The sequence below is a fragment of the Eulemur rufifrons genome, chromosome 2 (genome assembly GCF_041146395.1).
Source record: "Eulemur rufifrons isolate Redbay chromosome 2, OSU_ERuf_1, whole genome shotgun sequence".
NCBI lineage: Eukaryota > Metazoa > Chordata > Mammalia > Primates > Lemuridae > Eulemur > Eulemur rufifrons.
In genome coordinates this window covers 8,460,377-8,476,044 of record NC_090984.1, presented here as the reverse complement: position 1 = coordinate 8,476,044, position 15,668 = coordinate 8,460,377, and the positions used below count along the sequence as shown (strand labels likewise).

The following is a 15,668-nucleotide window of genomic DNA, read 5'->3' as shown; positions in this document are numbered from 1 at the left end:
CCGGGATGCTGGCATTGGAGACTCAGGCATGCCAAAGCTTTGGGCACAGGTTGAGCCCGAACACGGGAGCCCGAGGCTATTTCTGATGTGGCTGGTGTCCAACCCCACCTCCACCCCCGCTCCCGCCCAGCGCCCAGAGTCCGCTGTAAACAGAGGCCCTGGGGCAAGACTGCGCCACCTCTCTGGCTCCCCCTCCCCTCAGATGCAGCTGGCCTGTATACACACGGGCCAGAGTGTTTGTCAGACTTTCAAAGGGCGGAAAGACTGGCAGAGGCTTTGGAAGCACGTTGCACTTCATGCCCGCTGAGCCGGCTCTCCTGTGTGTGTGCGCGTGTGTGTGTGTGTGTGTGTATATGTGCGTGTGCGCGCGCGCCCCTGGGTCTGTGTTTTTACTGCACTTTCCTGTTGGCTTCCAGTTGCCCCGCCAGTTCCGGGGAGGGCCCTGGGCCAGCAGCTGTCCACCCCCACCGTCATAAAGGCCCAGCCTCGGGACAGCCCGCACAGCTGCGCAGCCTGGGGAGACGGGACAGCCCTGTGCCTCCCCTGCTTCCCTTGCTCCTGCCGGCAGCTGGGACCATGGGAGGCGGCGGTGGCAGCGGTGTCCTTCTTGGTAAGAACTTTGGGATCCCACCGGGAGGGGTGAGGGCGCTCCTGCAGCACCCGTTGGTCTCAGCCGAGAAATGGGAGGTGCCGCTGGTGGCTCCGGGGCAGGCGGAAGAAGCCACATGTCAGGCAGGCACCCGTGGGCACACGGAGAGAGGAGCTGGCAGTGCCTGGGCACCCATGCACCCCGGAAGGAACCCCGGGTACGCTCAGAGCCTGCTCCCCTGCCTGGAGGGGTCTTTACGCTCCACTCTGCAACCAGTTTGGAGGTTGCCCCCTAAGAGGGGAAACTGAGGCACGGGGGAAGGGAAAGGACAAAAAAGTGAGATTGAGACTCCACAGGCAGCTGCTGTTAATATAGATCATTGAGGGAGGTGTCTGGGAGCTGGCGGCTGGGACCCCTGTACTGCGGGGTACCCCCAATTTGTACCCCCGTGTCTCAGTGGCAGGGGCAGCCCCAGAGACCCCCCATTCTTGCTGCCCTAGACCTGGCTGGGCCTCAGTTGCACTTGACTTTGCCAGGCTGTGGGTTTTGAACTTGACTTTTCTTGTGACTTCCCCCAAGCCTTTCCCGCCCCACCTAGGGTGGCTCTAACGGTTATCACCAGGGCAGCTCGTTGCCTGAGCAACGGGGCAACAAAGAGTGAAGAAATGACATTTGGGGGAAAAACCAGGGCTGCCGGGACCACAGGGACACAGCTGCCCTGTGCCGGCCCCGGGGTGGCAGGTGGCAGCTCAGCATCCCCCTGGGCTCTGGGAGTGAGGGACAGGAGGCCACCGCGTGGGGCAAGCCTGGTTGGGGGCAGCTTCTGGGTGGTCCCAGGCCCTGCCTGGCTATGTCGCTGGGGCTGAGTCACCTCTGAACCTCACTTCCCTCACCTGTAAAATGGAACAAGACCAGCCTCCATCTTAGAGGCTCCTGCTAAGGGTTGAGTGAGTTAGGACACGAACTACTCAACGCTTCGCCTAAGTAAACAGAATCTTAAATTATTATTAACTTCTGGTTATAAGAACTGGCAGATTGGGGGAATAGTCTTGGGGGGTCCTTAGCAGGAGGCGCACGGGGTGACTGCCCCGCCCCCACCCCAGGGTCCCCAAGCAGGATTCTCCTTGCTCAGGGCTCCGCCGGAGAACGCAAAGCAGATGTGTCTGGGAGCAGATGAAAAGCCACTTCTCTCCCAGCTCCCGTTTGGGCAGCTTCCAAGGCCCCAGATGGAGGCGGCCTGGCCCTGGAGCCTCAGGGCGTGGGTGGGGAGCCCAGCCCAGCCCAGCCTGGGTGGAGAGGATGGGTGGGACACAGAGGATCCCCTGCAGCCTGGGGCCCGGGCCCCTAACCCTTCAATTCCACCTTCCTCTGCCTCCTCTGTTCATGAGATTCTTCCTGGTCTTTTACCTCCCCTGGGTTCCAAGCCTCAGTTTCTCCATCTGTAGAATGGGCATAAACACAGCCCCTGCCTTTAAAGGAGTTACTTGGGGCTTCGGGAGCCGGAGCCGACAAACCAACCTCTGTCCCATCCTTCAAGGGATGGTCATTTTGTTGGGTGTCCTGCGAAGAGGAACCGATTCCTGGCGGGCAGGGGAACTAGCCAAGCCCTGTAGCCAGAGAGGAGGAAGAGAGGGATCCCGGCCCGAGAAAGTGGAAGGGGCGCAGCAGCCGGGAGCAGGTGCGGGTGGGCGGGTTGGAGTCTGTGCCCTCCACCAGCCCAAGGGGGACCAGGTTTGGGTGCAGGGACTGGGCGGTCAGGGGACCTCTGGTCTGCAACCCCCGACACCCTCCCCACGCTGTGCTCACAACCAGAATCCGACTCCAGAATTCCCCCCACCCCCACCCCCAGCCGCCGGGAGTCCCCTCCAGGGTCAAAGTGGGCGACTGAGCGGTGAGTCATCCCTTCCCTCAGCCCAGGAAGTGACTCACACCCAGGCACCCTCCGGGTCCCCATCCCATCCCGCTGCCCAACACCCCCACTTGGGGGCTCCCTGGATTGCCGGGGTCCTCACAGGGACTCCCAGCCCTCCCCCCAGGCCCTCACCTGCTGCTGAGGTGCCGTCCCCCGCTCCCTCCCCTCCCCGTCCCCCTCCACCCTCCCCTGTCATCGTTCAGCAGCCTCACTCTTATTTTCTGATGTCCCCACCTCTCTGTCCCCCCTCCTGTCTCTGTCTCTCTCTTTCTTTGAATTCCTTCCTTATCTCTCTGTCTCTGTCTCTCTTATCTCTTTCTATTTTCTCTCCACCTCTGTCTCCTTGTCTGTCTCTCTGGCGAATGGCAAGGAGGTCCCCGTCTCCACACCCCCTGATGACCTGAGGCACGCCCTGGGACGGGGGTGCCACCTGAGCCCTGAGCCGCAGGAACAGCAGGGGGGACGGGTCCTTCCGCACGAACCCCCACAGGTGCCCACGGCGTCTTCCTGTGGGGGGGGAAGCCTGGGGCAAAATGTCCCCACCGGGTCCCAGGACAGGACGTTGCGGCCCACAGTGGTTGTGGGTGTGGTGTGTGCGGCCGTTGTGGGTGTGGTGTGTGCGCGCCTGTGTCCCCGAGGCAGGGTGCCGGCCTGGGAACCTCAGAGCCTGGGGCATCTGAGAGAACACCTGGTCCAACCCCTCCGTTTCTGCGTGAAGAAAGAATGACAGGAGACACTCAGACTCGACAGGCAGCTTTCACGGGGCTCATTCCCACGCTACACTAGGATGTGGATGCCGTCGGCATCCCCATTCTACAGAAGGGGAGACTGAGGCAGAGAGTGGGGAGGGATCTGAACTAGGGCCACCCGGCTCCAGTCTGTCCTCTGGGCCGCTGCCTACACAGCCCCGGGTAGGGAGAGCTGGCAGCCTGAGTGAGACCCACATGGGCTCGGGGTCCCCTCCCCATTCCCAGGTTCCTGAAAACCCACCCGAAAGGCGCCAAGTGACACACCCTCTGGCTGTGGGCGCTGGATCCCAGGGACCTGCCGATTGTTCACTCTCCCTTTGAGCAAAGGATGGGATTTGAGTGTGGGAGGGGCTAGGACCCCCTTCCCCCAAATGCGTCACCCTTGGGCCGCCTTTCCCACCCGACCCCCTCCCTCTCTCTGTTGCAGCGCTGTGTGTCTTGCTCACTCTGTCGGAAGCCGAATCCCAGAACTCCGGGGGTGAGTCTGCGCAGTCCACAGCCAGAGCCCAGGGAAGGGGCCCTGGACCCCCACCTCGCACCTGGCACCCCTCACCCCTCAGCCCAGGGAGTGAGAGGCCTGATTCAGGGGACGCTCGGGGCTGGCCCCTCCTGCCCCCTCCCCACTTCCTCTAGGGACCGCGTTGGCCCCTCTCCCGGACCCTGGCGCCACGTCGCCTTCTGAGCGTGCTCTCTGCCCCCGCAGGCTGTACCCGGTGGTGCCCTCGGAACGCCAGATGTGTTAATGCCACTGCCTGTCAATGCAAGCCGGGATTCAGTTCCTCCACTGAAGAGATCTTCAGCGACCTCACGGTGTCTTGTGATGGTACAGAGGCTTGGGGGGCGGTGCAGGGGCACATTAGAGATTATGAGGCATTGCCCAGTGCCAGTGGGGGACGTGGGTGGTAATTAGGGGCCACAGCCCTTGGCCTTGGGACTATCATCATGACCAGAGAAAGGAGAAAGGAAAAATAAACAAAGGTGGAGAGGTACGGAGTGAATAGGTATGGCTTCCTGGAGAAAGGAGTCAATTCCCGAGGAATCTCAGGTCTGTGCCTCAGTTTGTCCTTAAGACGGGGGAGGGGAATGCAGAGCTTCCTGCCCATCCCCCACCTCGGCACTGTCCACTATGTCCAAAGCCAGTGTGCCAGCCAGAGAACTGGGATGCGCAGAACTGACTGTGTGGCCTTCAGGAATGGCTTGCTCCAGCTGCAGCACAGCTCAGCATTCTTTCTAAGAGATACTTACTAAGCACTAGGCTTCATGCTGGGGAGTCAGAGTGGGAGTCTCTGCCCTAAGGGAACTCACACCTTTGGGAGGTGACCTTTTGCCCTGTTGTGTTCCAGACATCAACGAGTGTGCGCCACCCACGAACGTGTTCTGCGGAAAACTCGCAGACTGCCAGAACGTGGAAGGGAGCTACTACTGCACATGCAGCCCAGGATATGCGCCCACCTCTGGGGCAAAAAAATTCTACAATGAGAGTGGGAACACGTGTCAAGGTAAGAACCATCCCACGTCTTCCTTCTCTCCGTCCATGAGGTCTGGGGTTGCCAGAGCCGTTCCTGCAGCCTCCCAGGGGCAGAGCCCTGGCTATAGGTGCAGAGCCTGGGGTCTGAGACAGGACAGCTGTGCACGCACCTGTCCCACCAGCCCAGACAGGCAAGGTGGTTTAACAGTCAGAGACAGATGCTGGGACCGGCTGCCTGGGTCCAAATCCTGATAGTGTGTGTGTAGTACTTATGATACTTATTCAGAAACCGCCTCAACATGAGATAATATTATCATAATGTTGTGTTTAAAAACAAAGAGTACCTATCTTTTAGAGATAAAAACAGGGGGGTGGGGGAAGAAAAAAGATAAAAGATAAAACGATAAAAACAAAAGTAGCCTTTGTTAACTGGTGTGACCTTGGACAAGTTACTTCACTTCTCTATGCCTCTATTTACCCATCTGTAAAAGGGGTGTAATCATGATGCTAAACCTCATAGAACTGCTGGAAATGTCAATGTGATCACAAAGGCACTTACTAGCTGCTGGCTCGCAGGAAGTGCTGCATGAGCGATGGCCGTTGGGCCATCAGCGGGTATTGTAATTGATATCATCTGCTGTACCGTCTCTGGGACGGCGTTCCTGGGGTGGGCGGTCAGAGACCGGCCGCAAGGGTCCAGTCCTGCGTAGCAGCCACACCTCCTGCCATGGTGTTGCTTGGTGCCACTGGCCACAGTTCAGGCCCAGGAGAAGCTGGGCCTCCACACATCACCAGGCTTTGCCCTCTTTCCAGGGGGAGCTGGTTGGGGAAGGGGGGGACCTTCGAGCACCCACAGGGGCAGATGAGAGCAGTGGGCAGCTGGGAGCCACGGCTCACCCAGAGAGAGGGAGTTGCTGCAGAGATGGGGGACGGAGAGGGGCAGAGGTGGGTGATCATGGGGCTGAGGCTGAGCCAGGAGGACTCTGAAGGCCACCCTGCTGGAGAGGGAGAAGGGCCCATGGCCCAGGTCCCAGCCCTGCCCCTCCTGCCCTGCATGCCGGCAGAGGGCAGAGGGAGGGAAGCAGGGGACAGGGCCAAGATGCGTGTCCTGGGGACGTGCGCCTGCATGGAGTGCAGCAGGAGGCCTCGTCCACCACGCTGCTGGTCCACAGGGGCCCCTGGAGGTGGACATTGCACCACACACACATGGCTTGGCCAGAGGACGGAATCTGTGTGTGAATCGGGAAAAGGCCCCTCCTCTCCAAGTGGACACAGTCGCATCTGGCAAACAAAGAATGGACTGGTTTTCAGCCCCTGCTCATCCCCTTGGAGCAACACCCTTGTGCAGTGAGCCACCTACACAACTGTACATCGCGATCATAGATTCCTCAGTGTGCCATGGCTGGGCATAGACATGGATAGCAAGAGTGAGGTGACAAAGAGGCCACCACAGACCTCAAGGCAGGTGACAGGAGAGAGCAACCTGCTGGTTTGGGGCAGGACCTACCACCTGAGGCTTCAACTTGGTAAGGGCTCAGCAGGGTCTCTCTGTGCCCTCCCCTTAAACCTCAGCACTCCAGGCTTTGCTGCCTCTGAGGACATGTCCAGCCAGTGTCACAGCCCATCGGCCTATGACAGGCAGGAGACCTGGGGTCCCTCCCTCTCTCCTCACCCTGCTCTCTCCAGGCACCAGAGGGCCGTCTGGAGACCGGGTCACCCGTCCCTGTCTGGACCCCGAGGCTCAGATCCCCCCACACGGGGACACTTCTGGAAGTTCAGAGCAGCCCCCTGCCCATCTGGCATCTAATTACAAAAGGGGGGTTGACATTCAGGATATTTCACAAGTTCACAACGTGGCACGTTCCAGCGCATCACTGTCCTTTCCGCCATCGTCAGTGACTGCCGGGATGAGACCTGCCCTCACCGGGGTCCACACGTGCTGGGACACACCTGGAACCCTCTGACCACCCTGGCCGTGATGGACCCGGGGACCCCATCTGGAAGCTCAGGAGGAGGGAGACTCGAGGGGAGAGCCACCGTCCCCAGCCTGGAGAAGGTACCACCTGGCGTCCTGACCGCCTGCTTGGCCACTCCGCCCCCATCCACTTCCCCACCCAAGGCTCTGCCTTGATGCGTGCTGATAATTTCCTTTCATGGCCCTGAGGACAGCTCTGATGACCCAGGCTTGGGAGGATGTTGTGGCCGGGTGACATCGACCCCCAAACACACTGGGAGAGTTAGGTGAAGGAAGAGCCTCCAGTTTGGACGAGACAGCAAGAGAGATCGTCACCAAGGACCATTGTCCCTGCTGGATGCTGCCCCAGGGGGCCTGGCTCAGGGTCGCCCCTTGGGCCATCTCCGTGGGGCTGGGCTCTCAGAGTCAGCGTGGATGGGAGAGCGCTGTCCTGCGAGGGCCGCCGGGAGAACTTGGCCAGCGGACAGCTGCCTGGGGAAATCAGGCCGAAGGGTGCCACTGAGAGCCAGCACGGGGTCCTGCTCTGGGAAGCAGCATTTCCCTCGCACTCGGTTCCCAGGACTTTGCTCTGAATCCTCAGGCTGGGACACAGGGGGCTGCGACACCCTCGGCCCAGCTGGGAGCTGCCGAGGGAGGCGGAGGAGCTGGGGAGCACCCGGGCTGCTTCCGGCCACATCTGGACAACAGAGGGTCTGGGCCGCCAAGCTCGCCAGGGGACACCTCGGTGTGAATCTGGAAAAGGGAGGCGACAGTGATGCCTTCTGGATGCTTCCGTGCCAGGAAATGTGGCCGGCCCCCAGCGCAAAGGCTGTCCTCAGCTGCAAGTGTCCTTCACCCTCTCCTTCCTCTTGCAGACGTGGACGAATGTCAGCAGAGCCCGCGGGTCTGCAAAAGCTACGGCATCTGCAGCAACACCCTGGGCGGCTACACCTGCCACTGCCCGCCCGGCTTTGTGCTCCAACCGGAGGACCCAAAGCTCTGCGCAGGTAGAGGCCCGGGAAGACACCGTGAGGCTGGAGCCCGGGCGGGTCCTGCAGCCGAGGAGGAGGGAGAAGATCCGCAGTTTACCAGAGGGTCAAGGGACTGCTAAGACTCTGCCTACGGAGTCGCCTGCCAGGAAGGCCCCGCCCACAGGGCAGGGAGGCAGCAGGGCCCTCTGGGCCTGGCGTTCCCTTGTGAAGCCCCCAGACCTCACCTCTTCCTCATCCCTCACCTGTGAGTGGAAGAAGGCGTCACTTCCGGTTCTGAGAAGGGGAACCATGGCCATGGTCAGGGAGGGAGCGGTCAAGAGTCCTTGGTCAGGAAGTCCAGCCCCTGTGGCTCAGTTTCCCTCCTGGTTTTACCTAAAGACTGGGGACCATGGTCCCTGCTGTGCCCATCCTGCAGGGAGGCCACCATACATTACTTTGAAGGTGAAGTTGAAGGTCACCAAGTGGCAGCACATGCAATACTGGCCCTTGGTCTGGGGCAGTGAAAAGATAGGGAAGGGGGTGCACTCAGGGGAGGCCTGAGCTGGTCGGGGCAGGGTTTGACCCTCTGGCTTTGTCCTCAGACGTGAATGAATGCACCTCGGGACAAAACCTGTGCCACAACTCCACCCACTGCCTCAACAAAGTGGGTAGCTATGAGTGCCAGTGCCGCCCGGGCTGGAAGCCGGTTCCCGGGTCCCCCAACGGCCCCACTGACACCGTCTGCGAAGGTCCGTGGCCCCGATCCCACATTGCCGCAGACCCGCAGCCAAACGCCCGGTCCCACACTCATCGGCACCCCAAGCAGATGAGCGCTGGAGGCTCCACGCTGTGCCAGCCTTTTGTTCTTTGGGGACTTACCGTGAAAAGATCTGGGGGTCCCGGGGAAGGAACTGGGTGCTGACGGGGACATTCAGGGGGACCTCGGGCGGCAGCTGATTAACTGGGAGGAAGGTGTTTCAGTGTTCCCGCAGCTGCACACCTGTACGGGGCCCACCTGCTGCGCTCAGGCCTCTCCACTCTTCCCGTAACCCAGCGTCCGCGGCTCCAAGGGGGCCACTAACACCGGGAAGAGTGAGAGGGGACCCTCTTGGGGCTGGGACAGGGCCTGACCCCCTTCTCTGGGTCCCCAGATGTGGACGAGTGCGGCTCCGGGCAGCCTCCCTGCCACGCGTCCACCATGTGCTTCAACACCGTGGGATCGTACAAGTGCCACTGCCGCCCAGGCTGGAAGCCCAGACCTGGGCTCCCGAATAACCAAAACATCACTGTCTGTGAAGGTACGTTCTGACCTGACCTTGGAACCTCCCCCACCCCGACACACACACAGACACTCGCAGCCTAACGAGCCGCCCTGCTGTTCCCTGCAGAGACGCCCTTTACCCACTGGACCCCGCCCCCGGGCATCCGCAGCCGGGTGAGTGGCCCCAGCAGGGACCGGGAGGCAGGGAACCCTGTGCAGCTTGAAGCATCCACCCCTGGCCTGTGCTTCCCACTTCCCCTCAAAGCTCTCTGATGTCCTCGCCTCCCCTCCCCCCAGACTCTTTCCAACTTCTTCAACAAAGTCCAGGATCTCGGTAAAGACTTCAAGCCAGCCTCAGCCAAGGACATCATTCAGGTAAGGTCAGGGCCCTGGGGGACCCCAGGACAGTGTAGGGGGTGCTTCAATGTGTCCGGAGAGAGTGCTCAACCAGTGCAGGAGCCTCTGGCCAAAGACACACATGCACACAACATACACACAACACACACAGTAGACGCCCATTACACCCCATCGGACACGTGCGCGCGCGCACACACACACACACACACACACGGGTATAATGGCAACAGAGTGGAGCAATTAAAAACCTGGAGTCAGGGCTGCAAGAGCTCACTGTGTGACCTCAGGCAAGTGACTCCCCCCTCTCTGGGCCTCAGTTTCCCCATCTGTTACACAGGCATGAAAATAGTGCCTGCTATAGTCGTTGTGAAATTTAAATAAATAGAAGGAAGATTCAAAGAATAGTGCCTGGCAGAGTAAGCCTTACATAGTTTTCACCTGCATGCTTAGCCCAGTAGCAAAATACCATGAGCCACTTAACGTCATTTGAACTTTTTCAATAGCTACATTTTTAAAAGGTAAAAATAAACAAGTGAAACCCAATGTTAAGATTTTATTTAGGCCGGCACAGTGGCTCATGCTTGTAATCCCAGCACTTTGGGAGGCTGAGGAGGGAGGATTGCTCAAGGTCAGGAGTTTGAGACCAGCCTGAGCAAGAGCAAGACCCCATCTCTACTAAAAATAGAAAGAAATTAGCTGGACAACTAAAAATATATGTAGAAAAAATTAGCTGGGCATGGTGGCACATGCCTGTAGTCCCAGCTACTCGGGAGGCTGAGACAGGAGGATCGCTTGAGCTCAGGAGTTTGAGGTTGCTGTGAGCTAGGCTGACGCCACGGCACTCACTCTAGCCTGGGCAACAGAGTGAGACTCTGTCTCAAAAAAAAAACCAAAAAAACAAAAGAAAGAAAGAAAAAAGAATAAAGTAGATTGTCTTTAACCCAATAGATCCAAAATATTAACCATTCCAACATGGAATGATAAAAAAAAAAAGCTGAGGTATTTTGATACTTTATAGTCTTTTTGTTGAACTAAGTCTTTGAAATCCTATGTGTGTTTCACACTTCAGAGCTGCTCAGCTGCACGGCAAGTGCCGCTGCTGGGATTCACAGGTGCACACGGGATTGCATATACTCGATCCCTGTACTTGTTTCCTGGCCACTGCGTCACCTCAATGATTCCCTGGTGCCTGTGCTTCTCAAGTGTGTCCTCCAGTGGGGGGTGAGACCTGGGTCCTTCAGGCAGCCCCTGCGGTCCAGTGATCGAGTGGCTTTGTCACCCACCACCCCCAGAACCTCATTAAGTTGGTGGACGAGCTGATGGAAGCCCGTGGGGACATGGACGACCTGGCCCCTCCCATCCGGCACCTGATAGCCACCCATCTGCTCTCGGGCCTCGAAGAAGTCCTGAGGGCCCTGGCCAAGACCTTGCCTGAAGAGCCCATCACCTACCGTTCCCCTTCGGGCACAGGTGGGGCCTCATCCTATCCCAGCCCCAGGTCCCCGCCTGTATCTAGTGTCCCCAATTTTTACCCCTCTCCCTTCAGAACTGACCCTGATAATTCAGGAGCAGGGGAACAAGAATGTCACCATGGGTCAGAGCCACGCACGGATGCTACTGAACTGGGCTGTAGCAGCGAGAGCCGGGGACTCGGGTAACAGCAGCGGTCCGGAGCGGAGCGGGATACTGGTGGGAGAGGGGAAAGGAGCAGCTGGGATGGGGCCAGGCTGAGGTTCAGATTACGGGACAACTGGTAACTGCGCCATTGGGAGGGATTCCAGGCATCGTGGCAGACTGGCCAAGCCTGAATTGGGACATCTTGGGAGGGAGGGCAGGAGGAGGCAGCAAGTGTGTCTGTCCCCCAGGCCCCACTGTGGCAGGCATCTTCTCCAGCCAGAACATGGAGAAACTGCTGGCCAATGCCTCCTTGGACCTGGAGCCCAAGAAGCAAGCCCAGCTGGAAGAGACCCATGAAAGTCCTGTCCACGGCGCCCAGGTCAGGATCCTCTCGGCCGTGAACTCTGTCTTTCTGAGCAACACCAACACGGAGAAACTGGCCTCTCCCATCACTTTTGCCTTCTCCCACAAAGTAAGTCCTCAGGTGGGGAGGGGGAATCCACCCTCCTGCTCACCCCAGAGCCAAGGTCTCCATTTCCCCCCCTCCGCCCACACTCTGCCCCTTTCTTAAACATGCCTCAGGACCTTTGCACCTGCTGTGTGTGCCTCTGCCTGGGATGCTCTTTCCTGGCATGACTCAGTCCTTTATCTGCCTCCAGCCTTCTCATTTGGGCCTTCCCTGACTCTATGTAAAATGACAACCTGGGCTGGGAGGAGTGGCTCACACCTGTAATCATAGCACTTTGGGAGGCTGAGGTGGGAGGATCACTTGAGGCCAGGGGTTTGAGATCAGCCTGGGCAACATAGCAAGACCCCATCTCTACACACTGGGCAAGTAGACTACACTAGCCAGGTGTGATGGCGTGTGCCTGTAGTCCCAGCTACTTGGGAGGCTGAGGCAAAAAGACTGCTTGAGCCCAGGAGCCCAGGAGTTGGAGGCTGCAATGAGCTATGGTGATGCCACTGCACTCCAGCCTGAGCGACAGAGCAATATCCTGTCTCTAAAAAAAAAGACAACCTGTACTCATTCCCCACCTTTTACCTGCACCGTTTCATCTTTTTAATAGTCCCCATGGCAACTATTACCTTCTAACACATTTATTTATTAGCTTTATGATTTATTTTACCCCCCACCCCCTACTTGCATGTCAGCCCCTCAAGCGCAGGGACTTGTCTGCCCCTGTTCACTGCTGTGTCCCCAAACCTGCTATATACAGTAGGTGCTCAGTAAATACTTGTCCAGTGAAAAGCAGCCCTCCTCGGGCTCAGCCCAAGCCCAGGCCCCAAGAGTGGGCTCCAGGCCAACCTCTCTGACCACCCCCACCCGCCCACAGCACGAGACACCGGGGACTGGGGAGGAGCTCATCTGTGCCTTCTGGAAGGGTGACAGCAACATAAGTGGACACTGGGCCACCACAGGCTGCCGGATGTTGGGCAGCCGGAATGGCAGCACCACCTGCCAGTGCAGCCACCTGAGCAGCTTTGCCATCCTCATGGCGCACTACGACGTGCAGGTGAGCAGCCCTGGCCGCTCGCAACAGCCCCAGGTGGCCCGTTCAGCTTAGGTGACCAGACAGTCAGCTGGTTCTCCAAGGTGTGGTCCAACTGGTTTCTCAAATGTGTCTGTGTGGTTGCACAGCCCAGGTGGCCCCAGACCCCTTCCCTAAGGCCCAGCAACTAAACGGTGAGTCCTGGCACTGCAGGCCCTACTGCAGCCAGCGCCCCTCTTCCTGTCTTCCCCACACCAATTGCAAAATATCTTTAAAAGCTCCCCATGTAGGACATTCCAAGGGAGCACAACTTTCTGTATGTGGCCTCAGTAGGATCCATAGATAAGCTGGGCCATGTTGGATAACTGGAATTACCCAGGCAGAGTAGGGGAGGCTGGTGGCCCAGGCCAAAGGCCTGCAAGCACCAAATTGTGAGATCCGGGCCAGGCGTGGTGGCTCACATCTGTAATCCTAGCGCTTTGGGAGGCTGAGGCGGAAGGATCGCTTGAGACCAGGAGTTCAGTTGGAGACAAGCATGAGCAAGAGTGAGACCCCGTCTCTACAGAAATAAAATAAAAATTAGCTGGACGTGGTGGCGCGTGCCTGTGGTCCCAGCTACTCCAGAGGCTGAGGCAGGAGGATCGCTTAAGCCCAGGAGTTTGAGGTTACAGTGAGCTGTGATTGCGCCACTGCACTCCAGCCTGGGGGACAGTGCGAGACCCTGTCTCAAAAAAAATAACAAAAACATGTGAGGTCCCTATCCCATACCTGCCAGCTGACAGGTGTAGCCAGGTGTAGGGGGGGAAGGGAGGAAGGTCAGAGAGGTGGGCCCGTCAGTGTTGGTAAAGCGGAACCACAAGGAGGGCAGGAAGGCCTCAGAGTCCTCACGGAACCTTGCCCACCGCATCCTGCCCCTAGGACTGGAAGCTGGCCCTTATCACCAGGGTGGGACTGGCGCTGTCGCTGGTCTGTTTGCTGCTGTGCATTCTCACCTTCCTGCTGGTGCGGCCCATCCAGGGCTCGCGCACCACCATACACCTGCACCTGTGCATCTGCCTCTTCGTGGGCTCCGCCATCTTCCTGGCTGGCATCGAAAACCAAAGTGGCCAGGTATGGCCCCGCCCCGCCCTCACCTGAGCGCTAAGTCGGCCAGGCCCGGGAGGAAGCTAGGCCCGCCCACTTCCGGGGCTCGCTCAGAGAAGCGGGCCCTGGAGGCACGTACCCCCGCCCCTGCCCGGGATCTGGCCCCGCCCACCGTGTTGTGCCTCTTTAAGGGGCGCCGGCTTTGGAGGCGTATGGCCACGCCCCCATCCCACATCCTCGTTATGGGCGTGGTGAGGGCGGGTCCTGAAAGAGCCTGGCTCCGCCACAGCACCGCCCACCCTCCAGGCCGTGGTCCCACCCACTCCTCTCAAGGCCCCGCCCACCCAGAGACTCTGGCGGAAGATTGGCTTCGGCGGTGCGTGCCCCGCCTCGCGCTGACGTCGCCCCGCCCCTCCGACCCCGCCCCGCAGGTAGGGCTGCGCTGCCGCCTGGTGGCCGGGCTGCTGCACTACTGCTTCCTGGCCGCCTTCTGCTGGATGAGCCTCGAAGGCCTGGAGCTCTACTTCCTCGTGGTGCGCGTGTTCCAGGGCCAGGGCCTCCGCAAGCGCTGGCTCTGCCTGATCGGCTATGGTGTGCCCCTGCTCATCGTCGCCATCTCGGCGGCCTTCTATAGCGAGGGCTACGGCCGCACCACCTTGTGAGTGCAACACGAGGGGAGGGCCGGGTGCCAGGCCCAGGGCACGCGGGCAGCGCCACGCACGTTGCGTCGCTACCCTCCACCTCCGTTCTGGGCCTCTTGGGGCGCTGATGGGACCTCTCCCTTCCCTCCCAGCTGCTGGTTGTCCTTTAAGTATGGCTTCCTCTGGAGCTTCCTGGGACCCGTGATCTTCATCGTTTCGGTAACTGCCCACCCCCTACCCAAAGCCCGAGCGGCATGGCCCCTCACTGAGCCCTGCTAGACCATCTTTCTTGCCCTCTAACCCACTATCTATTCTCCCCGCCCAGTGCAATGCTGTCATCTTCGTGACTACTGTCTGGAAGCTGGCTCAGAAGTTTTCTGAAATCAGTCCGGACATGAAGAAATTAAAGAAGGCCAGGTGAGAAGAGGGGGCAGAAAGGGAGGACTTGGAGGTGGTGCTGGTGGCGAAGTGGGACCCCCAGGCTGCAACTGCCCTCCCTGCAGGGTGCTGACCATCACTGCCATCGCCCAGCTCTTCGTGTTGGGTTGCACCTGGGTCTTCGGCCTGTTCCTCTTCAACCCACACAACTGGGTGCTGTCCTACGTCTTCACCATCCTCAACTGCCTGCAGGGCCTCTTCCTGTACTTGCTGCACTGCCTGCTCAACCGGAAGGTGGGGCCTCCAGCGGGGTGTGGGCAGGCAGGATGGTCCCTGGGGCCTGCTTCTCTGACCGGCTTCCCCGGCCACAGGTGCGGGAAGAGTACCGGAAGTGGGCCTGCCTAATTGCTGGGAACAAGTACTCAGAGTTCGCCTCTTCCACAACTAACACAAGCCACAATCAGATGACTCGGGTAAGGGGCTGTGCCTGGCACGGGGAGTCTCCAGAAGGCACCCTGGTGGGGCTCAGGCCTCACAGGCTCCTTTCTCTCCAGGCCCTCAGGCCCTCAGAGTCCGGCATGTGAGCCCAGCATGGGAATCCGTGGTTCAGGCCGTGCTAGCAGCTCCTGTGGCTTCAGCAACTTTTGCACATGCTGAAGACCATCCTCTCCTCTCCTCCCACTCTGCTCCCCACTGTGTGCCACAGAGACGGGTGGCAGCTGTACTCTGGCACCGAACTCCAGAACACCCAGGGAGAAGTCGGAGCCGCTGGTCCTGCTTCCGGCTGTCTCTTTGCCCCAGGGTGGGACAGGTGCTGACCCAGGGCTGCAGCCCATTGCCCTGGTACGTGCAGCTAGTACTGGGGACAGACTGAGGGCTCTTGCCCAGCCTGGCCTTTTCCTCTCATCTGTCTTTGCTGCAGAACAGGCCAGGGCACTGGGGTTCAACTCCCCTTTAAGCTAAGACTGATGTCAGATGCCAGGGCAGGGCCCCTGCCTGAGGCTCACGGTACAGAGGCCTGCCTGCCCCAGGCAGCAGGTCTCACTGTTTTCAAGGTTGTGGATGTCGTGTACATTTTTATCTGTATGAATCTTTCAATGTTGACACTTAAAATTAAATAACACATGCATAAAGAAGGTGGCCCTGCTTGCTGGTGGGGTTTGCTGGCCAGGCTTGTGGTGTCCATGAAACGCCGACA

At 59.3% G+C, this 15,668-nt stretch overlaps 1 protein-coding gene across 2 annotated transcripts; it reads left to right on the top strand.

Annotated features, from left to right (window-relative positions):
* The first annotated feature begins 494 nt into the window (after positions 1-494).
* Positions 495-15,586, top strand: ADGRE5 (adhesion G protein-coupled receptor E5). 2 transcript variants are annotated; one of them, XM_069494763.1, is made up of 20 exons: positions 495-610; positions 3,678-3,728; positions 3,954-4,073; positions 4,594-4,749; positions 7,548-7,679; positions 8,246-8,392; positions 8,795-8,941; positions 9,032-9,078; positions 9,202-9,279; positions 10,554-10,731; positions 10,808-10,915; positions 11,127-11,350; positions 12,213-12,392; positions 13,287-13,478; positions 13,883-14,109; positions 14,245-14,311; positions 14,418-14,509; positions 14,596-14,764; positions 14,842-14,943; positions 15,025-15,586. In XM_069494763.1, exons 1-20 carry the CDS (start codon positions 577-579, stop codon positions 15,052-15,054), a joined length of 2,481 nt encoding a protein of 826 aa, XP_069350864.1. In that variant the 5' UTR covers positions 495-576; the 3' UTR covers positions 15,055-15,586. The 2 variants fall into 2 exon arrangements, with proteins under 2 accessions (XP_069350864.1, XP_069350873.1); XM_069494772.1 differs by lacking the exon at positions 7,548-7,679.
* Positions 15,587-15,668: the final 82 nt, after the last annotated feature.